The sequence below is a fragment of the Microcaecilia unicolor genome, chromosome 1, assembly GCF_901765095.1.
Source record: "Microcaecilia unicolor chromosome 1, aMicUni1.1, whole genome shotgun sequence".
Taxonomy (NCBI): domain Eukaryota; kingdom Metazoa; phylum Chordata; class Amphibia; order Gymnophiona; family Siphonopidae; genus Microcaecilia; species Microcaecilia unicolor.
This window is the reverse complement of record NC_044031.1, coordinates 591,050,810-591,077,801: the sequence shown is the minus strand read 5'-3', so window position 1 is coordinate 591,077,801 and position 26,992 is coordinate 591,050,810. Positions and strand designations below refer to the sequence as shown.

Sequence of the window (26,992 nt, the reverse complement as noted above, 5' to 3'; positions counted from 1 at the left end):
AGTCAAAAGCCCGTCCCCGGCTTTTGCTGTGGAGGCGCAGGGGGCTGCTTAGGCGCACGCTGTTGACGGGAACGAGCGCGCTGGGGCTGTCCCTGTGCCTGACGAGGCCTTCGGGCCGGCTGGTTGTACCTACGCTTCGCAAAAGAATAGGGTGCAGCCTGCCGAGCCCGGGAAAAACGCCCGCCCGCGGGGGCGGGTGCTGAAGGCGCCCGGTGGGAGAGCTTGTCGAGAGCGGTTTCCCGCTGATGCAGTTGGTCAACCATCTGCTCGACCTTCTCGCCAAAAATATTATCCCCCCGGCAAGGGACGTCAGCCAGTCTCTGCTGGGTTGCGGTTGTCCAGGTCAGAGGCACGCAGCCATGAGAGCCTGCGCATCACTATACCTTGGGCCGCAGCACGAGATGCCACGTCACAGGTGTCAAAAATCCCCCTGGACAGGAACTTTCTGCACGCCTTCAGCTGCCTGACCACCTCCTGATATGGCCTGGACTGCTCCGGCGGGAGCTTATCGACCAGGTCCGCCAGCTGTTGCACATTGGTCCGCATGTGGATGCTCATATAGAGCAGGTAAGATTGGATGCGGGTCACGAGCATGGAGGATTGGTAGGCCTTCCTCCCAAATGAGTCCAGAGTGCGAGACTCCCGCCCCGGGGGCGCCGAGGCGGTATCCCTCGAACTCCGTGCCCTCTTGAGAGCAGAATCCACGACCGCTGAGTCATGGGGCAACTGGGGCCGCATGAGCTCTGGGTCAGAGTGGATCCTGTACTGGGACTCTGCTTTCTTGGGAATGGTGGGGTTAGTTAGTGGTCGCACCCAGTTCCGAAGCAGCGTCTCCTTCAGGACATTGTGCAGCGGTACCGTGGAGGACTCTCTAGGTGGTGATGGATAGTCGAGGACCTCGAGCATCTCGGCCCTCGGCTCTTCCACAGAGACCACGGGAAAGGGAATGCTTATAGACATATCCCGCACAAAGGAGGCAAAGGAGAGACTCTCAGGAGGTGAGAGCTTCCTCTCCGGTGACGGCGTGGGGTCCGAGGGAAGGCCCGTAGACTCCTCTGAGGAGAAATATCTCGGGTCTTCCTCTTCCCCCCACGAGTCCTCATCCTCGGTATCGGACATTAGCTCATGTAGCTGAGTCCGGTACCGGGCCCGGCTCGACGTCGAGGCACCGAGGCCTCGGTGTCGTCGAGCGGTGGACTCCCGCGCCGGCGGGGACGGAGCTCCCTCCATCGACGTCGACGGGGACTCCACCTGCGTGGCGGTCGAGACCGGCACCGCAAGCGGCGGCGGTGTCGACAGCCCCGGCGCCGGGCTAGAGCTCGCCGGCGCCACAGTCATCGGCGCCGGGGGCGCAAGCACCCCCGACGCCGGCACAGCCTGGCGCATCAGCCCTTCCAGGATCCCCGGAAGGATGGCTCTGAGGCACTCGTCCAGGCCCGCTGCCGGGAAAGGCGGTGGGGCCGGTAAGGGTGTCGGTGCCAGAAGCTGCTGGGGGCCAGGAGACGGCACCGAGGTGCCGGAACCCCGACGCGTCGGTACCTCCACCACCGACGGAGATCTCTCCTCTCTGCGATGACGCTTCGGCGTCGACTCCCCTTCAGGGTGCACCGAGGGCTCCCGGTGACGGCGCTTCTTGTCTTTTTTCCGGTGCACGTCACCGGAGCCGGAGGGCATGGAGGAGGAGGAGGTCGATCCCCCTCGGTCTCGAGGTACCGGGTCCGACAGGGTTCGGTCCCGTGGCTCACAAGCTGAGGGAGTGACCGGGGCCGACAGCCCACGCGGCCTCTCAACCCCACTCTCACCGGCGGACCGGCGGACCGGCGGGCCGACGGGACCTGTTCTCCTGGGGTCGCTGCCATCGGTGCCGATGTCTCGGGCATCGATACCGGTACCGAAGATCCGGCCTTCGATACCGATGCCGTCGAGGTCGACGTCGAGGGGCCGGCGCAAGTTCCAAAAAGACGGTCCCGCAGAACTTGCCTCGCAACCTGAGTCCGTTTCCGGAGACCGAGACACAGCGCGCACGACTTGAGATTGTGCTCCGGCCCGAGGCACTGGAGGCACCAAGCGTGGGTGTCGGTCTGCGAGATCGGCCGGCCGCAGCGACCACACTTTTTAAATCCACTCGGGACCTTCGAGGACATCGACGGAAAAATCGCGTCGGCGAAGTCAAAGTCGGCAATGGTGGCTAAAATCACACCACGAAAAAACTAGCCGACCGAGCGGCCACTAGGCCGCAACGAGGCGTCCCCGCTGGAAGCGAGGGAAAAGGGGAGCGCGTGCTCCACACGCGCAGTCTTTTTTTTTTTTTTTGTAAAAGAAAAGATAATAAAAGGAAATTAAATTAAATTAACGAAGCGCGATCCGCGTATACGCGATCGCAAGAATCCGGCGGCTGAAGTAGAGAGAGCGGCAAAGCACGACTCTCTCCAGGCGCGGAAAAAAAGGAACTGGCGGGAGCGGTCGCGCACGGGCGGGAAGGCGGCCGCGCATGCGCGGTGGGCGTGGCCTGCGTGCCGACCGTCCCGCGAAGCTTCTTCCGGTTGGTGGGGGCTGCCGCGGACGTCAACCCAGTCGTGAGAACAAGCAGCCTGCTTGTCCTCGGAGAATCAAAAATACACAATAGAACAGAAAAAAAGCACAAAAGGGTCACCAAGATTGGAATGAACAAGAGTTCTTTAAATAAAAGGACCCGACACGGGCCACGTTTCAGCGTGTCTATGCCTGCATCAGGGGTCTAAAAAGGGGGATAAGAACTCTTAGAATCCAACAGAACATAAGCACAGTTGGATCCTTAAAAGAGCTACAGAGCACTAGTAAGGAGTAATTCAAGTGTGCTGGTTTAATCAGACGCCAAGGTGACATCAGTTATGGATACACTGCATCTTCAGTGTCTATTGGATCTGCTTGCTTGGGTTTTTGCTAGTAGCTATCCTCTGGAGAGACTCCATCCTGTTTATACCTTTTTGAAGATGCGGTCTCCAGCCACACTAAAAGCACATTCAAATAAAACATCTTTAAATGTTTGCAAAGATTTACATAATCAGAAACATGGATTGAATACTACATGAGTGACTGAAAGATCCTAACATGAAAATGTGACTAAAGTTTACAAAATGCTTGTGTATCAACTAAGATGAAATTTATTCACACCTGTTACTTTTTTCTTTCCTTGAGCCCTGTTAGTAGAGACCAGTAGATTATCTCTCCCTACAAAAAGACAGAATATAGAACTCTCCAGTATCATCACCAATATAAGGACTGGTGCAGCCTTGAATCCGCAAATATCAAAAAAGGTCCAAAAATTTCCACAGAAGTCCAACAACGAAAGAAACAAGTGGAAAAACAACTTCAAGGGATCAATCCAAGACAAGAGATAAGGTGCTCCAAAAAAGTTTTTTGGAGCACCTTATCTCTTGTCTTGGATTGATCCCTTGAAGTTGTTTTTCCACTTGTTTCTTTCGTTGCAGCCTTGAATCCTTCAGTATGTTTCTGCTAAAGCAGAACAAGATAGAACCTAATATATACCAATGGTATACCCTATAGAAAACCACTGCATCATATATCAGCTAACATTTTGAAATATCTATATACAAAGCCAAGGGGAGGACAAGCAACTCTAATTTGGAGGATCTTATTGGCAAAATGATCAGCTAGGTCTTGGGCTGTGGGACATGTTTTCTGTGAATGTTCATCATTGTTAGTGGAAGCTAGTTTTTTAACTAAGGAGAAAGGTTTTTTGTTCAGATCATCTTGACCTATTAGACTGCTATAGTACTGATATTTTGAGTTACTTTCTTTTTGTAGTGTCGGAAGACTGAATTCCATTTGGATTTATCAGTAGTATCTTTGTTCTTTCTCCATTGCTTTTCAAAACATCGACATTCCCCTTTTAGGATGGAGTTCCTCTGTAACCCATGGTGAATTTCTGGATGTCTTGACCTTTTAGTGGTAAATTGAGCAATTTTGTCTAGTATGGCTTTCATCTTGGTATCCCAGTGGGATTTTATCGAACCACGTGTAGATGAGGTAGCGAGGAAATCTGTTAGCTCAGACCACAAAGTGACCTTGATGATTTTACCACTGGTGGAGATGAGTTTGGAGGATTTGTGTCTGGTTAAGCTTGACATATAGATATCAATGGTGAAATCCAGTTGGAAGTGGTCAAACCATGGTATTGGCTTCCATTTGAATGAACTAATCAAGCTTATTAGGGTAGGAAGTCATGAAGTCTAACATATGGCCTTTTTCATGAGTTGCACCCTCGCAGAATATAGTTAGTTCGTAATCCTTAAAGAATGATTTGAAGTTGTGGACATTGGTATCCGCATCATTTTCCAAGTGTAGGTTTATTTCTCTTAGGAAGGTAATCCTAGAAAACTGGGACATGGCAGAGGAAGTAATCTTCATAAGTCAAGGTTCTGCCTTGGACCAAGCCCCCGGAGGATGGTAAATGAGCAGTAGGGCAATTTGATTTGCCTCTTTTGAATCATCGCAGAATTTGTACAGCATATATTCCAGTTCAGGAAAAAACCCAGAACTAACTAAAGACATGTGAAAAAAAACTCTTAAATATAAAAGTCCATTCATTTTTTACCCCATCTTGGAGAGTGAAGAATAGCATAACCGTTTGGACAGATGTGAGGCAATATTGGACTATCAGCTTCTGTGAGCCATGTTTCTGAGATAACTAGAAAGCCCAGATCTGAAAATTCTAGCAGATCCCTGAGTAAGAGAGCCTTGTTCTCCACAGACCTGGTGTTGATATAAATGGCAGGAACAGGAGTAAGTTGAGACTTGTGTTCCAAAGGGGAGACTTGATTGGGTAATTTTAAAAGGTTTTTAGGCCGTTGTATGTTATTGAATAGGTTGTATTCAAATAGTATCTTGAACAAGGTGTTGAGTTGGTTTAATTCCTTCTTACAGAACAGATATTTTCTTGTATCTATAGGCGAGGAAGCATCTGGTTTGAGAGATAAAAACTGGAGTAACGCAGGGTTCCTGTTTATCAGTTGTCCTTTTCAATATATTTTTGTTCTCACTATGTCATTTATTGAATTGCTTAAAATTGAATTTCAGGCTCTGTGTGGATGATATCCAATTTTTGATTCCTGACGATTCAATTAAAAATATCCTTCATAAACTAAGTCTAATCATGTTTTCTGTGGTTAGCTGGATGAAAGCAAATTGCCTGAAATTACACATAAGCAAAACAAAGATTTTATAATTGACATCTTCTGTTTCTTCTGACATACCAGAAATCATTTAAATTTAAAAGGGTGGCTATACCTATTGTGAAAGACTTAAGGAACCTGGATGTGACTGTGGACTCTGGCTTAGAAATGAAATTACATATACAGAAAATGGTAAAGGATGTATTTTTCAAGCTGCGATTAGTTAGGCGTTTAAAGAGTTTAACTCCACAAAATTTCAGATCAGTAGTTCTTGCAACACCATGCTTTGACTACTGTAATGGTTTGTTGTTCAGAATCCCATATCAACTCAAAGCTTTACAGATTGCACAAAATTCTATTGCAAAAGTATTGGTTAGGGTTAATGGGTATGAGCATATATATTTTTTATTTATTTATAATTCAATTATACATCTTATCAAAGAAGCATAGAAAGAAACAAATTAAATTTTAAACAAAACAATCTATACTTGAGACAAAATAAATGTCTCAGTAACAGAAATAATCACTGGTACATCGACCTCAAAATTGGAAATACTTAACTAGATCCAGGATAAAGTAACAAATTAAGGTAATTAAATTTTTTCAGACTGTTACATATTCTGGGTACATTCTCAATCTATCTTCAGTGCCCATATGGGATCCTAAACTTTAACATTAACATTCTCAGCCTCTTTAGCTATCAAAAGATCCTCAAGTTGTTTTGGATCCATAAACTTGTAACTGTTCTGAAGGTAAATAAAACGACAAATACAAGGAAATTTGAGGGTAAATGTTGCCCCCAGATTTAAAGTTCTTTGACATAGTGCCAAGAATGCCTTACGTCTATATTGAGTATCTCTAGCGAGATCCGGAAAAATCCTAACTTTGGAACCAAAAAACATCGAGTCTAAATGCTTGAAAAACAACTTCAATACCATCTCTCTGTCTATCTCAAGAGCAAATGTCACCAGTGCAGTTGTCCTCTGTGTAACCACTTCCAGGGACGATTCAAGAAAAGATGTCAGGTTCATTCCTCCATCCACAACAACTTGGTCACCTCCAGGTTTAGATGGTACTGAAGTCTGAAGGTAAATTACCCTTGTTATGGGTGGTAGAGATTCCCCAGGCATCCCCAAGACTTCCCATAAATATTTTTTAACCATATCAATGGCGAAGATAACTGGAGATCTGGGGAAATTGACAAGCCGCAAATTAAGTCTTCTCTGCTGGTTTTCAAGATATTCAATCTTCTTTTTAATAAAGTTACTATACTTAATTGTGGCTTTGTTCAACTTCTCCAGCTTCTGAATTTTATCTTCAAGCATTTTTGTTTCAGACATCTGACGAGCATTGATTTGTTCCTGAGTCAACAGAGCTTCTGACAATGTTTTTATTTCGTCAGCATTTTTTAGCAAAACTGATTGAAGCGAAGAATGCATTGAGAAGGTTAGGTCCCATAGTGACTCAATAGTTACTACGGCAGGTTTCACCATATTGATATTAAACTCAGGAGAGGGGGCTTTGGAAATCTGTTGTAAAGCGTCTCTCATTACTAAAGAAAAAGATTTTACAGTTTGTCCTACCAGAACTCCTTCACCCCCAGCGAAATCGGCTGGGCTCCTTTCTCCGAGGGTCCTCTCCTTTTCAGACATAGGGCCCTGCGAATCACTAACCGCTCGCATACTTCCTGGTTGTGGTGGTGCTGCACGGGCGTCAGGGCTCAAGGAAGCCCCGTCTTCACTGATGGCCGATAGTTGGAAGCTAGGCCGATAGTAGGAGATGATGTCGCCCGGAGACCCAGCGAAACTCCGAAGCTTTCCAACGTTGTCTGCCTCGAGAGGAGGGTGCCGTGGGGGTCACAGGAGCCTCCCTCACTTTTCCCCGCCGCTTCCCCATATCAAAAAAGGGGGAATTCGGACTCCTCACTTGGTTCTGCGTGGGTAAGTCTCGGAGCACATCTGGGGTAGCGTCTCAATTCGGCGCCATCTTAGATCTCCCGGGTAAGAGCATATATCACCAGTTTTGAAAAGCCTACATTGGCTCCCTATCGAGTATCGTATTAAGTTCAAAATTTTGTATCTGGTGTTTACAATCATAATGTGTCAGGTATCAAAAGTGTTAGCAGCAAAGTTGCATGTATATCAACATTCAAGGTCAATTAGATCTGTTGAAAAATTGTTGTTAGATGTACTATCACATTGAGACATAAAACTGGATGAGTATAGATTGACCATTCTTTATCTGGCTACAATGTGGAACAGATTACCTCCAAGGTTAAGAAAAATTCAGGAAAAATAAAATAGTTCAGTCGAGAGCTAAAGACATATTTCATACAGGCATACAGAGAGGGATAAGACTTGAATTAAGTTATTAGAAGCAACTGGAATAAAGCCTTGGGAATTCTGACAACGTTTTAGATATGTAAAAGTTTGTGTACATTTGTAAATCATTGTGTTTGTATTATAAGCGGCTGTTTGGAGATTTTATGTATGTATGCTTTGTTAACTGCCAAGAACACTTGCCCACCTGTTTACAAAACTGTACTAGCAGCTGCCACACGGCAATGCTGTCACAGCCCATTCAAAGTGAATGGGCTGTGTCAGCATTGGAGCATCAGCAGTCACTAGTGCAGCATTATAAACAGGGGTTTGGATTGTGTGGTATACAAGTTTTTTAATAAATATCAGTGACCTAATGGCCTTATGACCAATAGCCATATGTCCAAAAGACCAAAAGTAGATGTGTCCATTATATATATGACACCAAGGTGCTGTGATTAAAGACCATATGATCACAGCACCTTTTGGTCATAGGATTATTGATCATACCTACCCGGACATTGGGTAGTTATGATCAATAGTCTTTACACCCTTCAGATCTCTACATTGCCTCTTACGCAACATTTATTCACTGTTTGGATTTGAATTATGCAGCTAAATTAACAGTCTGGTGGTGTTATGGAGTTACATGTTAAGGAGCTCTATTACAGGATCCAATTTAGGTGGACTTATTTACAAGCGCAGATAACTTCCTATACAAGAATGCTACTTTTGTCACCTGGATGGGACTTGAGGCATAGCGGTGTAGATGGAGCCAGACTTCCTTGCAGAGTCTGAAGAGTGACTCTTCTGCCTTCCTCTGATGCATTTGCATTAATAAAGAGGACTATGTGTGGTTTGGGATGCTGTTAAAAATTATAGGGCAGCAGGGGTTTTGGGTGAGGGGGTATTTTGGATATTAGACTTTTAAAAACTCAAGTTGTACTACTACAGGTTCTCGAATATGGAGGATGGTTTGTCAAATTAATGCTGCATACATTATATCATTCTGTGGGCATTTAGGTAACTATTCAGCTAGTGCTTGGGTGAGGGCTGGGCATCCAGGTGTATCCTCATGTGTCTCAGTGGGCTTTTTACAAGCAATTTTAATATCCCAATAACAGACTAATTTCATGGAATGTGGCAAGGATCACCTCCCCAATTAAACACAACAAAATCTTGACTGCCTGTAGGCATCACCATGTAGATATAGCTTGTTTACAAGAGAACAGGTTAACAGACCTGGAACATCAGAAATTGCAGAGGGCCTGGATCGGAGAAGTGCATTAAGCCTCATCCAGCCAATGGCTGGGGGGGGGGGGGGGGGGGTGGAGAAAGGATAGCTGCATCTTTAATTTAGAAAATCTCTAGAATGCAACAAATGATTTGGAAACAGGGAACGACAAGCGAAGTGATTACCATAACACAAACCTATTCAAATTTGCTAAATCATATGCAGACTGAGATATTGCAGGACCACCTTAGAAAACTGCCAGATGAAATTTAATGTGGAAAAATGCAAATTGAAGCATATTGAAAGAATAATCCAAATCACAGCAACTTGATGCTAAGTTCCTGTTAATCTGATCGTGAGCCCTTGTGCCTACGCCGAGGTTTAGGAAGGACCTTGGCCAAGGCCTAGGGTAGACCAAACAGGCACTAAGCAATACCATGGGCCACAAAGCCCCGCACACTCAGGACAATCAACAAGCATCACCAGAAAAGGGAGATAGACCACACTCAGGCGGCCGCAAGGCCGATCCGGAACCTACTCGTACAGAGTCCAAGCATACGGGACGCAAGGCTGAACTGGAACCGAGTCATACACTAGGGAAGGGAAAAAAAGAACAAGGGGTCTCCCCAAAGGGACTGGAGGTCAAGCAACGCACACAGCGCCAGTCACTGACACAAAGGGAAAGGCAACAGACAAAACTGGTGGATACAGCCTATGACCAGAGGGAGAGAATACAAACAAAGGCTACACAGAAACTCAGGTAGCGGAGGGCAAAGCCCACAGGGAAAAAGGGAAAGCAGAGGTCAAATGGGACACTATAGACACGGGATCTACAAGAGCGAAGCTCCACAGGAATGGCTAAACAAGGAAAAACAGACGGAAGGAAAAGGCTGCTTTCAAATAGGAACAGGAAAGAAGCAGGCACACAAGAGTACAGAAAGGGATAAGGCAGACACCAGAGAAAGGCTGCCTAAAAGAGGCAGCGCTCACAGAAGGCAAATACCAAGCTCTGCACATAAAGTGTTAACACTGAATAAAGGGAAACTTAAACAAAGCAGGAACAAGCTTACCATGGACAGAAAGGCTAACTAACAGAGGCTGGGAGAAATGAGGCAGAAGACAGACCCAGCTGCACTGCAGAAGCAATCAAGGACACGCTGGTTACAACCAGCACACACACACACACACACACACAGACCACAAACAGAAAGAGAGCAAGCAAAACTCCTCAAAATACACACTGTGCCAGGAGCACAGACAGAGTAAGAGAACCAGAGCTCAGCTGACAGGAATGCTAGAGCGTCTGCCGTAGGGAGAGGTAAGTTTAAATAGGTTTGACTTCTGATTTCTGCTGCTTCAGACAGCTCAATCCCTGTCAGGCCAATCAGAAGCGAGTCCCGGTCACTCCCCTGCCTATCTCAGTAGAATCATAACAGTTCCATATCAGGAGTCACCAAGAAAAAGATCTAGATGTCACTGTGAACAATATGCAGAAATCTTCTGCTCACTGTGCGGTGGTGGCGATGAAAAAAGCAAATAGAATGTTAGGAATTATTAGCAAAGGAATAGAAAAATAAGACAAAGAACATTACAATCAGGGGCGTAGCCACGGGTGGGCCTGGGTGGGCCGGGGCCCATCCATTTTCATCCCAGGCCCACCCATCAGAAAACCAGCCACCAGTCCCTCCTCCATCATTGCAGCTTCAGAAGCGAAGTTATGATTCCCTTAGACTGCATCACGGGACCAGCCACATGCCCGGTAGCAGCTCTGCGCAGCGTTCCAACTCCCACCCCTTAAGACACAAACATCCGACACAGAGAAACAGGAAGGAGGGAGTGGGGCACCACACCGCTCCACACTCTTCTCATCTCTGCTGCTGCGACTGCCTCCATTCTCTATGGCTGCCTACTGCAGCGCAGCTCCTCTAGCCTTTGCACTAACGTGGTCTGCCCTGCAGTGCACGGCACGCATCGATCTGGCACTGCGAGGTTTAATTTCGTCATCTCCAGTGAGTCCCCAGCCAGGACCCTTAGATTGAGAGCGGGAGACAGCATGGTGTTGAAGGGTTGAGGCCACAGCACGCCACGGACTCATAGGTTGGTCAATGTTTTCCCTCTCTCCCCACAGCCAGAACTATAATCTCAGGGCAGGGCAGACGGGGGCTGCTTCATCCACGCTGTCATTCTTTATTGTTGGTGGCATTTTTGTTTGAACTCGCTTAGGGAAGCCGGCTTGTGTGGTATGGGGATGTACACAGAGGAAGTATAATAATGGGATAACTTTTCTTTGTGATTTATTCATTGTGAGCCTTGATCAGTGTGTCATTTGGAGAGGCTGGTTGTGGGGACACCCTAGCACGTGTTGTATTTGTGTCATGGGCTCGACATTCAGAGTTTCCATTCAGAGTGTCTAGCACTCTATTTATTTACTTATTTTAGAACACTTTTATGTATGTAACAACCAAGGCATGCACTAAGGGATATGAAATGGGTTGATACATGAGAGCATTTGAAGTTTTTTTTTTTCCTGTGTTTGGGTCAAGGGAGGGGGATGGTTTGTGGGAAGTAATTATTTTTACAGGATACTGTGATGTGTGTTTAGATGTTTGCCATTATAGTAGACTTATGGCTTGTCAAGTTTAGGTGTTGCTTGTCTAGTAATTAATATGCAAAATTTTATGTATGTTCTATACACTATTAATCAGAAGGTAGAAGAGACCAATTTAAATCTCATGAGAAGAGACCTTTCCTAGGGGTGCCAACTCGAGCATACACTATTTAACCAACAGCACATTTAAAGCTGCCAATTACACAGGTATGCGTACACTTACCTGTTGCTTTTCTGTCCATTTACAGACTCAAAGTGGCACATACTGTGATGCTTTGGGTGTGCAATTGGTTGGGTGGTGTGTGTTTTGGCTTGCACTTTTGGGAGAGGTTTCTTCTCGTGAAATTTTATGTATATAACAGTTGTAACCTGCCTAGAATTGTGGGATAGTGCAGGATTGACATTTTTAAATTTATTTTAAAAATTTCTGTGTTCCATAAAGTATGTATGTGGTTTATGTTGATGCAGGACGTCTGTTGGGCAGATCTGCCCAAGTGCATACTAAGGCATTATTTAGACTATCCCATGAACCACGACTCATACCTATATACATAGTGCCCACCCATATTAGCTCTGGGCCCATCCAAAATGTGAGGTCTAGCTACGCCACTGATTACAATGACCCTGTATCACTCCATGGTGCAACCTCACCTTGAGTATTGTGTGCAATTATGGTCACCATATCTCAAAAGAGATATAGCAAAATTAGAAATGGTTCAAACAAGGGCTACCTAAACGATTAAGGAGATGGAACGCCTCTCATATAAGGAGAAGTTAGGGTTCTTCAGCTTGAAGAAGAGACAGTAGAGAAGAGATATGATAGAGGTCTACAAAATCTTGAGTGAAATAGAGTGAATGGATGTGAATCAACTATTTGTTCTTTCAAAAAGTAAAAAGATGAGGGGGTACTCCATGAATTTACATGGCAATACTTTTAAAACAAATAGGCTAAAATATTTTTTCACTCAACAAATAGTGAAGCTCTGGAACACATTGTTGGAAGATGTGTTACAGCAGTAACCTGCAAGGATTTTTTAAAAATTTGGGCACGTTCTTGGAGAAAAAAATCATTTAACTGCTATTTAAGAAAGGCATGGGGAAAGCCACTACTTATCCCTAAGGTCAGTAGCATGGAATCTTGCTACTCTGATATCCTGCCAGGTACTTTTGATCTGAATTGGCCACTGCTGGAAGCAGGATACTGGTTAGATGAACCATCAATCTGACCCAGTATCGCTATTTTATTTTAACAAGTTTATCACTCTTAATATGGAAGTTGAAATGATTCAACTCTTTTTCCACAGATTTATTAGTATTTATAAGTCATCTATAATTTGCCTTCTTGTTCTCTTATTTCTTTCGTACACATTTATGAAAATTAATGTAAAACTGGGGAAGGTTGAGAAAATTTTGAGGCAATAGGTTATTATTCAGTTATTTTGTTCTTGTTTATTGCATTAAGGGATAATAAGTGAGTATTTAACAGGTGATACCCCATTCATTTGTTTCCTATAGAAACCAAAGTATGTTTTCCTACATGGGAGATAAGTTTCTGTTACATATTATCTAGACATTTTATGTTACCCCTTATATCAATCTTTGGGTACATATACTAAAAAAGATAATTATCGGAATACTTGATTTCCAACTATATGAAGGGATACTATCCAGTATGCAATTTTCTCTCATTTGGTTCCTTCTGTTAATTTTCAATAAAATATATTGCAACAAAAAAAAATTATTGTGCATACTTCCTGGGATATATTTTGCATCTGCTCATTTGTATAACAATACTGCTTACCCATAGCGATGTCTAACAACATCTCTGCTCAACCTCTCAGCAAGATAAGCACCAATCCGATCCAGCTTTTCTGGTGCAGAAACGGCATAAAAAGTCAGCTTCTCCATATCAGCTTTAACAAGACCATCCTAAAAACAGAAGATAAATGAATTAATAAAACAAGGAAAATAAATGTCAGCACTGCAAATGTTAAACCCCTCTAGGGGACCTGCTTACTAAGGTGCGCTGTAGGCATGCAAGCATTTTTAGCACACAATAAAACTTAGCACGCTCTAACACTAAAGACACCTATACGAATATATTTATTTATTTAACACATTTTCCTACTAGTAGCAGACTCAATGTGGCTTACATATTACCGTAGGACAGGCTACAGTTCATTAAAATACAAATAAACAAGGTAATAATAAGATAGTAATCATATAGGTATCATATTAAACAACAAGTTTATAAAATATAATAAAAGGTCAATAAAGTCCATGAGTTTTGATGTAGACAAAGAACAAGTGAATTAGGTTAAGTCTGGAGGGTAAGCCTTCTTGAACAGGATGGTCTTCAGTAGTTTCCTGAAGTTTAGATAGTTCTGGGTTGACTTTCAAATTTTTAGGCAGTGCATTCCATAGCTGTGTGCCCATGAAGGAAAAACTGGATGCGTAGATAGATTTGTATTTGAGGTCGTTGCAAACTGGATAATGCAAATTTAGGTAGGATCGGGAAAAACTGGAACTGTTTCTGGGAGGTAGATCTACTAGATTTAACATGTATCCAGGGACTTCTCCGTAAATAATCCTATGAATCAAGGTCCAGATCTTAAAGGCAATATGTTCTTTAATGGGAAGCCAGTGTAATTTTTCGCGAAAGGGGCTTGGCAGATTCAGATTTTGATTTACCAAAGATCAATCTCGCTGCTGTGTTCTGGGCAGTCTGAAGTTTCTTAATTAGTTGTAATTTGCATCCTACATAGATTCCATTGCAGTAATCCAAATGGCTTAAGACCAAAGATTGTACTAAGTTACGGAAAACATCTCGAGGGAAAAAAGGTTTTATACGTTTAAGGTTCCACATTGAGTAAAATATTTTCTTTGTGGTGCAATTTACTTGGGTTTCCAGGGTCAGGTTCCGATCAAATGTGACTCCAAGTAGTTTCAGGATATCCAAGATAGGTAGGGAGTAATTGGGGATATTTAAAGTTGTGGGTTTATACTTATTGTGCTGAGAAGATAAGATGAGATGTCTTATGATGATATGGGTGTCTGTAGCATTTAGAGTGCACTAAAAATGCTAGCGCACCTTAGTAAGCAGGACCCTAGATTTAGTAGCTTATCACCATTAGCAGCAGCAGCATAAATGTAAATCTACCAGAAAAAAAAATGTTAAATGAAAATCTCATCCGCAGGCGAAAAAAGATACAGTTCAGTATATTTAGGATTTTATTTGAAAAGGACCTTTTTATTATATAAGCAACAACTCTTTACAGAATAAAATCCTTAATCTTATCAAAATCATTTGTGTTTACTCTTCTCTTTTACAACTGATGACTCTGGGCAAGTCACGTAATCTTCCACTGCCGCCAAGTGCAAAATAAGTATTTTTATATAATTGTGCAACTTGATTATCCACTTTTGACCCTAAATGGGTAAACTGCTCTCTGATTGTAACCACAGAAAGGCAGTACATCACATCCCATCCCCTTTCCCCTTGACATTTCTACACGGTATGCATCTGCTTCAAAAGCAGCTGGTAGTTCCTCTCTCAAATTAACACAATGCAGAGTCAAGAACCGCTGTGGTCTCAAAGCTCGAGGACGTCAACTTCTTCAAGAACCATATCCACAAAAGTCCAGTGCCTTGCAGATGTCTTCACATCTTTGTGCATTTTTAACATTCTACTGTCTAAAAACAGATTTCAAAATGCATTGAGGGAAGAGCTCATTTCACTGATCTATGCAAATATTCAACATTTTCAAAGTGAAACAATTAAAGAAAAAAATAACATTCAAAGTCTTAATTGCGTAAGTCTTCACACTCTTTGTTGTAGCAAATACAAATTAGCTCCACTTTCCAAAATTGTCTTATGAAGGCCCATAGTAAAAAATAGCATTCTCTATGTTCAAGCAAAGTAGTTGAGCTCACTGGAATAGTCCTGGTTGAAAATTACATAAGATCATAAGTATTGCAATAATGAAAAAGACCAAAGGTCCATCAAGCCCAGCATCCTGTTTCCAACATGGCCAATCCAGGTCACAAATACCTGGCAAGATCCCAAAAAAGTACAAAACATTTTATACTCCTTATCCCAGAAATAGTGGATTTTCCCCAAGTCCATTTAATAATGGTCTATGGACTTTTCCTTTAGGAAGTCGTCCAAACATTTTTTTTAAACTCCGCTAATCTAACCGCCTTTACCCACATTCTATGGCAACGAATAGTGAATTTTACCCAAGTCCATTTAATAATAGAAAATGAACTTTTCCTTTAGGAAGCCGTCCAAACCTTTTTTAAACTCCACTAAGCTAACCGCCTTTACCACAATCTCTGGCAATGAATTCCAGAGTTTAATTACACATTGAGTGAAGAAAACATTTCTCCGATTCGTTTTAAATGTACTACATTGTAGCTTCATCGCATGCCCCCTAGTCCTAGTATTTTTGGAAAGCGTAAACAGACGCTTCACATCTAGTCGTTCAACTCCACTCATTATTTTATAGACCTCTATCATATCTCCCCTCAGCCGCCTTTTCTCCAAGCTGAAGAGCCCTAGCTGCTTTAGCCTTTCCTCATAGGGAAGTCGTCCCATCCCCTTTATCATTTTCGTCGCCCTTCTCTGTACCTTTTCTAATTCCACGATAACTTTTTTTAGAGATGTGGCGACCAGAATTGAACACAATATTCGAGGTGCAGTCGCACCATGGAGCAATACAAAGGCATTATAACATCATTATTTTTTTCCATTCCTTTCCTAATAATACCTAACATTCTATTTGCTTTCTTAGCCGCAGCAGCACACTGAGCAGAAGGTTTCAATGTACCATTAACGACGACACCTAGATCCCTTTCTTGGTCTGTGACTCCTAACGTGGAACCTTGCATGACGTAGTTGTAATTCTGGTTTCTCTTTCCCACATGCATCACTTTGCAGTTGCTCACATTAAATATAATCTGCCATTTATACGCCCAGTCTCCCGGTCTCGTAAGGTCTTCTTGAAATTATTCACAATCCTCCTGTGATTTAACAACTTTGAATACATTTGTGTCATCAGCAAATTTAATTACTTCACTATAGTTACTCCCATCTCTAGATCATTTATAAATATGTTAAACCTTTTTTAAAAATTGGCATTACATTGGCCACACTCCAATCTTCTGGTACCACGCTCGATTTTAAGGATAAATAACATATTACTAATAGCTCCGCAAGTTCTTTTTTTTTTGTTACATTTGTACCCCATGCTTTCCCACTCATGGCAGGCTCAATGCGGCTTACATGGGGCAATGGAGGGTTAAGTGACTTGCCCAGAGTCACAAGGAGCTGCCTGTGCCGGAAGTGGGAATCGAACTCAGTTCCTCAGTTCCCCAGGACCAAAGTCCACCACCCTAACCACTAGGCCACTCCTCCTCCTCCTCAGTTCTATCAGTACTCTGGGATGAATACCATCCGGTCTAGGAGATTTGCTACTCTTCAATTTGTACAACTGTCCCATTACATCCTCCAGGTTTATAGAGAATTCATTCAGTTTCTCCGACTTGTCAGCTTTGAATACCATTTCTGGCACCAGTATCTCACCCAAATATTCCTCGGTGAAGACCTAAGCAAAGAATTCATTTAATCTCTCCGCTATGGCTTTGTCTTCCCTGATTGCCCCTTTTACCCCTCGGTCATCTAGCAGTCCAATCGATTCTTTAGCTGGCTTCCTGCTTTTAATATACCTAAAAAAATTTTACTATAAGGCTCATTTTCAAAAGAGAAGGATGCTCATCTTTCAACAAATTGGAAATGGACCTCCTTCTCCCAGGGTCATCCAAATCGGTATAATCGAAAACTAATTTTGGACATCCTCAACTGCTTTCCATCACAGGGACTGCCAAAGTTAAAGGGGGCGTGTCAGAGGCGTAGCAAAGGCGGAACTTGGGCATGCCTAACACTTGGACATCCTTGACCCATAATTGAAAGAAACAAGGACGCCCCTAACGAACACTTGGACGACTTTATCTGGTCGTGTTTTTCTTACGACTAAGGCACAAAAAGGTGCCCGAAATGAACAAATGACCACTGGAGAGAATCAGGGATGACCTCCCCTTACTCCCCCCAGTGGTCACTAACCCCCTCCCACCCTCAAAAATATTCTTTCAAAATAGTGATTGCCAGCCTCAGATGTCATACTCAGGTCCATGACAGCGGTATGCAGGTCGCTGGAGCAATTTTAGTCGGTGCAGTGCACTTCAGGCAGGCAGACCCAGGCCCATACCCCTCCCCGCCGTACCTGTTACGTTTGTGGTGTACAGTTGTAGATAGTGGGGTTTGGGGGGCTCAGCACACAAGGTAAAGGAACTATGTACCTGGGAGCAATTTATGAAGTCCACTGCAGTGCCCCCTAGGGTGTCCGGTTGGTGTCCTGGCATGTCAGGGGGACCAGTGCACTACAAATGCTGGCTCCTCCCACGACCAAATGGCTTGCATTCGTCGTTTCTGAGATGGACGTCCTTGGTTTCGATTATTGCCAAAAATCAGAAACGGCCAAGTCTAGGGATGACCAAATTTAAGGATTTGGACGTCCCTGATGGTATTTTTGATACGAAAGATGGACGTCCATCTTGTTTCGAAAATACAGGTTTCCCTGCCCCTGGATCGGGACATTTTGCGAGGACGTCCATATCAAAACATGGACGTCCCTTTCGAAAATGCCCCTCCACGTGTTTTTGCCTCCAACACAATCTTTTTTTTGAAGTCCCTCTTAGCCTTCCTTATCAGCGCTTTGCATTTGACTTGACATTCCTTATGCTGTTTCTTATTATTTTCAGTCAGTTCCTTCTTCCATTTTCTGAAGGATTTTCTTTTACCTCTAATAGCTTCCTTCACCTCACTTTATAACCATGCCGGCTGTAGTTTGGTCTTCCATCCTCCTTTTTTAATACACGGAATATATTTGGCCTGGGCTTCCAGGATGGTGTTTTTGAACAGCATCCATGCCTGATGTAAATTTTTGACTATCGCAGCCGCTCCTCTTTTTTTCACCTTTGATCTCATTTTATCATAGTCTCCTTTTTTAAAGTTAAACGCTAATGTATTAGATTCCCTATGTATACTTACTTCAAAGCTAATATCAAATCTGATCATATTATGATCACTGTTATCAAGCGGCCCCAGAACCATTACCTCTTGCACCAGATCATGCACTCCAATAAGGACTAGGTCTAGAATTTTTCCTTCTCTCGTCAGCTCCTGTACCACCTGCTCCATAAAGCAGTCCTTGATTTTGACAAAGAATTTTACCTCCTTAGTGTGCCCTGATGTTGCATTTACCCAGTCAATATTGGGGTAATTAAAATCACCCATTATTATTGTGTTGCTCAGTTTGCACCCCTAATTTCAACATTTCTGCATCCGTCTGCTCATCCTAGCCAGGCTGACGGTAGTACACTCCTATCACCGTCCTTTTCCCCTTTACACATGGAATTTCAATCTATAGTGATTCCAAGATGTGTTCTGTTTCCTGCAGAATTTTCAATCTATTTGATTCAAGGCTCTCTTTAATATACAATGCTACCCCTCCACCAATTTGATCAACTCTATCACTACAATATAATTTGTACCCCGGTATGACAGTGTCCCACTGGTTATCCTCCTTACACCAGGTCTCAGAGATGCCTATTATATCTCATTTTTTATTTAGTGCAATATATTCTAACTCTCCCATCTTATTTCTTAGGCTTCTGGCATTTGCATATAGACATTTCAAACTATGTTTGTTGTTCCTATTTACATCATGCTCAGTACTTGACAGTATTAATTTGCAATCTTTTGTCTGATTTTTATCTTTATTTAAGGACACCTGATTTAAATGTCCTGATTTAGATTGTAAGCTCTTTTGAGCAGGGACTGTCTTTCTTCATGTTCAACTGTAAAGCTCTGCGTACGACTGGTTGCGCTATAGAAGTGATTTATAGTAGTAGTAGACACCTGATCTACTACGGTCTCTTTTGCAACCTCACAACTCGGGATACCCTATCGTCCCTGTTTTGGTGATATCTTTGAAAGATACCTTATCCCGAACCATGTGCTTTTGAATGACTGACAGCCTTCCCCCAGTTTCTAGTTTAAAAGCTGCTCTATCTCCTTTTTAAATGCTGATGCCAGCAGCCTGGTCCCACCCTGGTTAAGGTGGAGCCCATCCTTTCAGAATAGGCTCACCCTTCCCCAGAATGTTGCCTAGTTCCTAACAAATCTTAAACCCTCTTTCCCTGCACCATCGTCTCATCCACGCATTGAGACTCTGGAGCTCTGCCTGTCTCTTGGGCCCTGCGCGTGGAACGGGTAGCACTTCAGAAAATGCTACCCCAGAGGTTCTGGATTTTAACTTTCTACCTAAGAGTCTAAATTTGGCTTCAAGAACTTCTCTCCCACATTTTCCTATGTCATTGGTACCCACATGTACCAAGACAGCCGGCTCCTCCCCAGCACTATCTAAAATCCTATCTAGGTGACACGTGAGGCCCGCCACCTTCGCACCATTCAGGCAAGTCACCAGGCGATCCTCATGTCCACCAGCCACCCATAAGCCTAATGATCGAATCACCAACTGCAACAGCTAACTAAGCTGCTTCTATTGTAGGAAGTGAATATGAAGCAAAAGTCCAAAACATTCCAAACATACCAAATATGGAACTGTCAAAAGCACTCCAGGATAAAGTTATTCAAAGGTGTAGACAGAAGGTGGCTATGAGAGTTTCAGTGCACCTAAATATCTCTTGGTGCTCTGTCAGATCTATTTTAAAGTGGAAACATTTTGGCACCATCTGCATACTGCCTCAGGAACACAGTCAAAGTATATCATCATAGTCCCATATAAATATTGTATGAGGTATGGATTGTGATCTGAATGAACAATCATTTCTATAGCCTACAACAGAGGTAGGCAATTCCAGTCCTCGAGAGTCGCAGGCAGGTCAGGTTTTCAGGATATCTTAGATTTGCATATCAAGGAGGCAGTGATTGCAAATCTATCTCCTGCATATTCATTGTGGATATCCTGAAAACCTGACTTGCCTGCGGCTCTCGAGGACCGGAGTTGCCTACCCCTGGCCTACAAAGTTAATGCAATTTTTGTGATTATACATTGTGCACACCATATGAGAGGGTTCCTGCACAACATGCACGTACATTGTTTATCATGTTTGTTATTTATGATAAATATAGTTTCACATTAAAATCTAATAATTAATAAGTGTTATACTTTTAGTTTTTACCCCTGAAGCAGCTTATTTGTGAGAAAAACAAGGACCATACAGAGTGTTTGTATTAATAAATGAACTTTGTATGTATGTGGAAACCATCCTTAGGGATCTGCTCTCTACTATTCGATCTCTTTGACAGCAAAAGCGAGTCCCAAAGGCTATCTGCTCTGTGTCCCCAGTGGCTGTGAGAATAAAAAAAGCAAGCGCGGGGAAACAGCAGCCTTTAGGAATGCGCTATAGGCTCTGCTGGTCCTCTGGCCCCCACTGACGTCAACTTCCAGGTCTGGGGGCAGAGGACTGGCAGAACTGACAGCACATGCTTGAAGACTGTTGCAGCCCTGTACTTGCTATTTGTTGTTGTTTTGTCGCCGCCACTGTCCGTAGTAGCAGTTCAAGTGGTGGTGGGGAGGGGTTGGGATTTGCCGCGGCAACCCAGAGAGTTTGCTGCAGTGCACCAGGGTGCCGCGGAACACAGTTTGGGAACCGCTGATTTAAGGAAACACTTCTTGTACAGGTGATCTACTTGCGCTTCCCAAGATAAACATGAATCAACCAAGAAATCCAAAATCTTGGTTGGATTAACTATATCCAAACTATCTTTCCCATTCAAATGAAGAGAGGAAAAAGTGGGAATCTTATTTCTCAACCAAAGGATTTTTGTCTTGCTGGTATTCAAGTTTAATTAGAGCAAGCCCAAGCCTCAATCTAGTCAACATAAGATATGAGTTTATATTTCCATAACAGTTTCCTTATAGCATGGGTAATAAAAATCTATCATCCGTGTAGGAGTAGGTATTCCCCCCAATTCCAATTTCACTGATATTAAACAGCACATTTAAATATTAAAAGAATAGGTGACCAGGGGGAATCCTGAGGGGCTCTATATGGTGGGCACAAATAGTCCAGAAAAAGTTTCATCTTTTTTCACTGCATAGGGCCTCTGCTCTAAGTGCCCAGCGCTCCCACCAGGTGCTGTGGAGGACTTGCAGCCCTTCTGTATTTCCTTGCAGCTGTATCCAGGGTAACTGCCAGATCCACCCCAATCTTCCCAGGGCCCTCGCTCCAAGTGCCCAGGGTTTCCAGGTGCTTTTTGGCTAGGATCAGGCGACCTTCAGGGGGAGAAATGCTGGCTTCGGCCTAACCCCTGGTAAGCCTTTCCTCAACTGAGAGGTGCCCAGCTCTACCACCGGCTGCCTTTCAGGTGCTGTGGAGGACTTGCAGCTCATCTGCATATCCTGCCTTCTCCGGGGTGACTCCCAGGTCCACTCCAATCCACTCAGGGCCTCAGCTCTAGGTGCCCAGTGCTCCCACCAGGTGCTGTGGAGGACTTCCAGCCCTTCTGCATTTCCTCACAGCTGTAACCGGGGTGACTCCCAGGTCCAACCCTGATCTTCCCAGGGCCCTCGCTCCAAGTGCCCAGGGTTTCCAGGTGCTTTTTGGCTAGGATCAGGCGACCCTCAGGGGGAGGAATGTTGGCATTTTTCTCTTTTCATTAATTTTTCTCCCAGTTACTATATAAACTAAAAGACTTTTATATTAGGCTAATATCCTTAATACTGTAGAAAGTTTTAAATTATTGAAAAACACTAAGATGGAGTCAGCAGTCCAGCGGCAAGAGGGGTGGCTATCCAGTCTTTTGAATTGAGTGTCACATGTATGGTATGATTATCTCCCAGTTGGTGGGATGTCATATGTGTGTGCCCAATGCAAAGAGCTAATAGCTCTTAGAGAACATGTCCGTTCTCTTGAGGCTAGAGTAGCAGACTTGGTGGAGCTGAGGGAGACAGAGAGGTAAATAGAGGAGACCTACAAGGATATTGTAGAGAAGTCCCACAGTCTGGTAGCCCTTTTGCTACCTTGGAGGAGGGAGGTCTCCTAAAAGGAGAGCATCACCCTGGTGAAGTAGGAAATACTCCTGTAGCCAGAACCTGCCCACCAGGGGATGTACTATCCTCTTGCACCGAGGATACGTCTCCTAGTGTTGCCCGGGAGGGAAAGGTTAGGACAGCTGTTGTAGTTGGTGATTCGATCATTAGGCATATAGATAGCTGGGTGGCTGGTGGATGTGAGGATCGCCTGGTGACTTGCCTGCCTGGTGCGAAGGTGGCGGTCCTCACACGTCACCTAGATAGGATTTTAGATAGTGCTGGGGAGGAGTCGGCTGTCTTGGTACATATGTGGGTACCAATGACATAGGAAAATGTGGGAGAGAGGTTCTGGAAGCCAAATTTAGGCTCATAGGTAGAAAGCTCAAATACAGATCCTCTAGGGTAGCATTTTCTGAAATGCTACCTGTTCCACACGCAGGGCCCAAGAGACAGGCAGAGCTCCGGAGTCTCAATGCGTGGATGAGACGATGGTGCAGGGAGGAGGGTTTTATATTTGCTAGGAACTGGGCAACATTCTGGGGAAGGGTAAGCCTATTCAAAAAGGATGGGCTCCACCTTAACCCAGATGGGACCAGGCTGCTGGCATTGGCATTTAAAAAGGAGATAGAGCAGCTTTTAAACTAGAAATGGGGGGAAGGCCGACAGTCGCTCAAAAGCGCATGGTTCGGGATAAGGTATCTTGCAAGGATACCTCACACACACAAGGAAGATAGGGTTTCTGGATAGTGAGCAGGGGCGTAGCCACGGGTGGGCCTGGGTGGGCCCAGGCCCACCCAGCAGTGGAGGCAGCGGAGCGGAGGGAGCAGGCTGAGCTCCGTTCCCGCATCTGCCTCCCTCACTCTCACGGCAGCACTTCCCAAACGCTGCCCACCGCCGCCATGATCGCGGGATTTACCTCCCTCCTCTCAGCACTCAGCAGCAGCGATAGCGAATCATACATGCTGCCTCCTTCTAACCCGGAAGCGGACACTTCCGGGTTAGAAGGAGGCAGCGTGTATGATTCGCTACCGCTGCTGCTGAGTACTGAGACGGAGGGAGGTAAATCCCGCGATTGTGGTAGCGGTGGGCAGCGTTTGGGAAGCGCTGCCGTGAGAGTGAGGGAGGCAGATGCGGGAACGGAGCTCAGCCTGCACTGTAAATTTTTGGGGGAGGGAGAAGAGGGCTCCGGGCGGCCAGGTGGAATCGCAGGACATGGATGGGAGCGGGAGGGGCGAGAGGAGAATCGCTGATGGCTGGAGGGAGGGGACAGGGGAGAAAAGAGAATTGCTGGTATAGATGGATAGAGGGGGGCAGGGGCAAGAACAGAATTGCTGGGTATGGCTGGATAGGGGCAGGGCAGAGAGGAGAATTGCTGGGGATGGATGAATGGAGGGGGGCAGGGGAGGGAAGAGAATTGCTGGGGATGGATGAATGGAGGGGGGCAGGGGAGGGAAGAGAATTGCTGGGGATGGATGAATGGAGGGGGGGCAGGGGAGGGAAGAGAATTGCTGGGGATGGATGAATGGAGGGGGGCAGGGGAGAGAAAAGAATTGCTAGGTATGGATGGCTGGAGGGGAGAGGAGAGTTGCTGGACATGCGTGGATGGAGGGGAGGAAAGAGGAGATAGGAAGGTTGCTGGACATGGGTGTATGAAGGGGAGGGCAGAGGAGGGTTGCTGGACATGGATGGAGGGAAGGACAGGGGAGAGGAGGGTTGCTGGACATGGATGGAAGAGAGGGAAGGGAGAGAGAAGAAATGCTGGACATGGATGGAGAGGATGGAAGCGTGAGGAAGGAGATGAGGGAAAAGGCAGAGAGGAGAAAAAGTGCACATGGATGAAGAAAATAGGCAGAAGTTGGATCCACTGGACAGTCAAGTCTGCGGAGGACCCAGCTTTTACTTATGGATATAGAGCAAGAAATGAAGAAGAAAGGAGGAAAGTAAAGAAATAAATGGAAATGAAGCCCTGGAAACGGAGTTAAGAGGACAGATAGCAGCAGAATCGGATACTGGGCCAGCATGATCAGAAAAACAGTCACTAGACAACAAAGGTAGAAAAAAAATCATTTTATTTTCATTATAGTGTTTGGAATATGTCCACTTTGAGAATCAGGTGCTCAACATTAAAAGTTTATATTTATTTACTTATTTATGGCATTTTATCCCACATTAAACATGAATTAAATTGGAACCTGGGATCATTTAATTTTTTTTTCCTGGAGAGAGTAATGCATTGCCCCCCCCCCCCCCCCCCCAGGCTCTCTCCCCGGCTATAGCCAGCTCTGCAATTTTGAGGGGAGGTGCACAAGTGGACGGGGGGGGGGGGGGGGGGGGGTGCACAAGTGGACTGGGGAGAGAGCCTGTTGTTAAACATTTACCAGCACACCACTGTCTAGTGCCCACCCATCCAACCTGTTGGCCCACCCAAAAATTGACTTCTGGCTAAGCCACTGATAGTGAGGTTGCACAACAGATCGTGGTAGGCCAGGTGCCCTTAAATACAACTAACGATAAGACAAATGATGGCAAATCAATAGTGTCAAGTACTAAGCATCATGCAAATAGGAACAACGAACATACTCTGAAATGTCTATATGCAAATGCTAGGAGTCTAAGAAATAAGATGGGAGAGTTGGAATATATTGCAGTTAATGAAAAACTGGATATAATAGGCATTACTGAGACCTGGTGGAAGGAGGATAACCAGTGGGACACTGTCATACCGGGTTTCAAAGTATATCGTAGTGATAGGGTGGACCGGTCTGGTGGAGGGGTAGCATTGTATATTAACGAGAGCCTTGACTCAGATAGATTACAAATTCAGCAGGACACAAATCACACCTTTGAATCATTGTGGGTTGAAATTCCATGTATAAAAGGGAAAAGGACGGTGATAGGAGTGTACTACCGTCCGCCTCGCCAGGATGAGCAGGTAGACGCAGAAATGATAAAAGAAATCAGAGACTCAAACAAAATGGGCAATGTGATAATAATGGGTGACTTCAATTATCCAAATATAGACTGGGTAAATGTAACATCAGGATATGCTAAAGAGGTACAATTCCTTGATGAAATCAAGGACAGCTTTATGGAGCAGCTGGTGCAGGAGCCGACGAGAGAAGGAAAAATTCTAGACTTGGTCCTTAGTGGAGCGCATGATCTGGTGAGGGACGTTATGGTACTGGGGCCGCTTGATAAACGTGATCATAATATGATCAGTTTTGATATCAACCTTGAAGTAACTATACACAGGAAGTCAAATACGTTAGCGTTTAACTTAAAAAAAAGGAGACTATGATAAAATGAGAACAGTGAAAAAAAAAAACTTAGGGGGGCAACTGAGAGGGTAAAAACTGTACAACAGGCATGGACACTGTTCAAAAATACCATCCAGGCCAAACATATTCCGCGAATTAGAAAAGAAAAGACGGAAGTCCAAAAGATAACCGGTGTGGTTGAAAAGTGAGGTGAAGGAAGCTATTAGGGCTAAAAGAAACGCCTTCAGAAAATGGAAGAAGGAACCGTCTGAAAATAAGAAGAAGCATAAGGAGTGTCAAAGCAAATGCAAGGCACAGATAAAGAAGGCCAAGAGGGATTACGAAAAAAAGATAGCATTAGAGGCAAAAAAAAACATAGTAAATATTTTTTCGGTATATTAAAAGCAGGAAGCTGGCAAAAGAATCGGTTGGGCCGCTGGATGACCGAGGGGTAAAAGGGGCGATCAAGGAAGACAAACACGTAGCGGAGAGATTGAATGAATTCTTTGCTTCGGTCTTCACCGAGGAAGATTTGGGTGGAATACTGGTGTCGGAAACGGTTTTTCAAGCGGACAAGTCGGAGAAACTTACTGACTTCACGGTAAACCTGGAGGACGTAATGGGGCAGTTCAGCAAACTGAAGAGTAGCAAATCTCCTGGACCGGATGGTATTCATCCTAGAGTACTGATAGAACTGAAAAATTAGCTTGCGGAGCTACTGTTAGTGATATGCAATTTATACTTAAAATTGAGCGTGGTACCGGAAGATTGGAGGGTGGCCAATGTAACGCCAATTTTCAAAAAAGGTTCCAGGGGAGATCCGGGAAATTATAGACCGGTGAGTCTGACGTCGGTGCCGGGGAAAATGGTAGAGGCTATTATTAAAAACAAAATTACAGAGCACATCCAAGGGGATGGATTACTGAGACCAAGTCAGCACGGTTTTTGTGTGGGGAAATCTTGCCTGACCAATTTACTTCAATTCTTTGAAGGAGTAAACAAACATGTGGACAAAGGGTAGCCAGTTGATATTGTGTATCTGGATTTTCAAAAGGCGTTTGACAAGGTACCTCATATGAAAGGCTACAGAGGAAATTGGAGGGTTATGAGATAGAAGGAAATGTCCTATTGTGGATTAAAAACTGGCTGAAGGATAGGAAACAGAGTGGGATTAAATGGGCAGTATTCACAATGGAGAAGGGTAGCTAGTGGGGTTCCTCAGGGGTCTGTGCTAGGACCGCTGCTTTTTAATATATTTATAAATGATTTAGAGATGGGAGT

At 44.4% G+C, this 26,992-nt stretch overlaps 1 protein-coding gene across 4 annotated transcripts in view; it reads right to left on the bottom strand.

Moving 5' to 3' along the window:
• Positions 1–26,992, bottom strand: part of EFR3A (EFR3 homolog A) — a 384,301-nt gene that overhangs the window by 220,895 nt on the left and 136,414 nt on the right. For 3 of the 4 annotated variants that reach the window (XM_030219255.1, XM_030219247.1, XM_030219271.1), the window contains one exon: positions 13,136–13,263. The exons of the other annotated variant lie outside the window; for it this stretch is intronic. In XM_030219255.1, the coding sequence (XP_030075115.1) occupies positions 13,136–13,263 (128 nt within the window). The remainder of the gene's footprint in view (positions 1–13,135; positions 13,264–26,992) is intronic. 4 annotated transcript variants of the gene reach the window in all.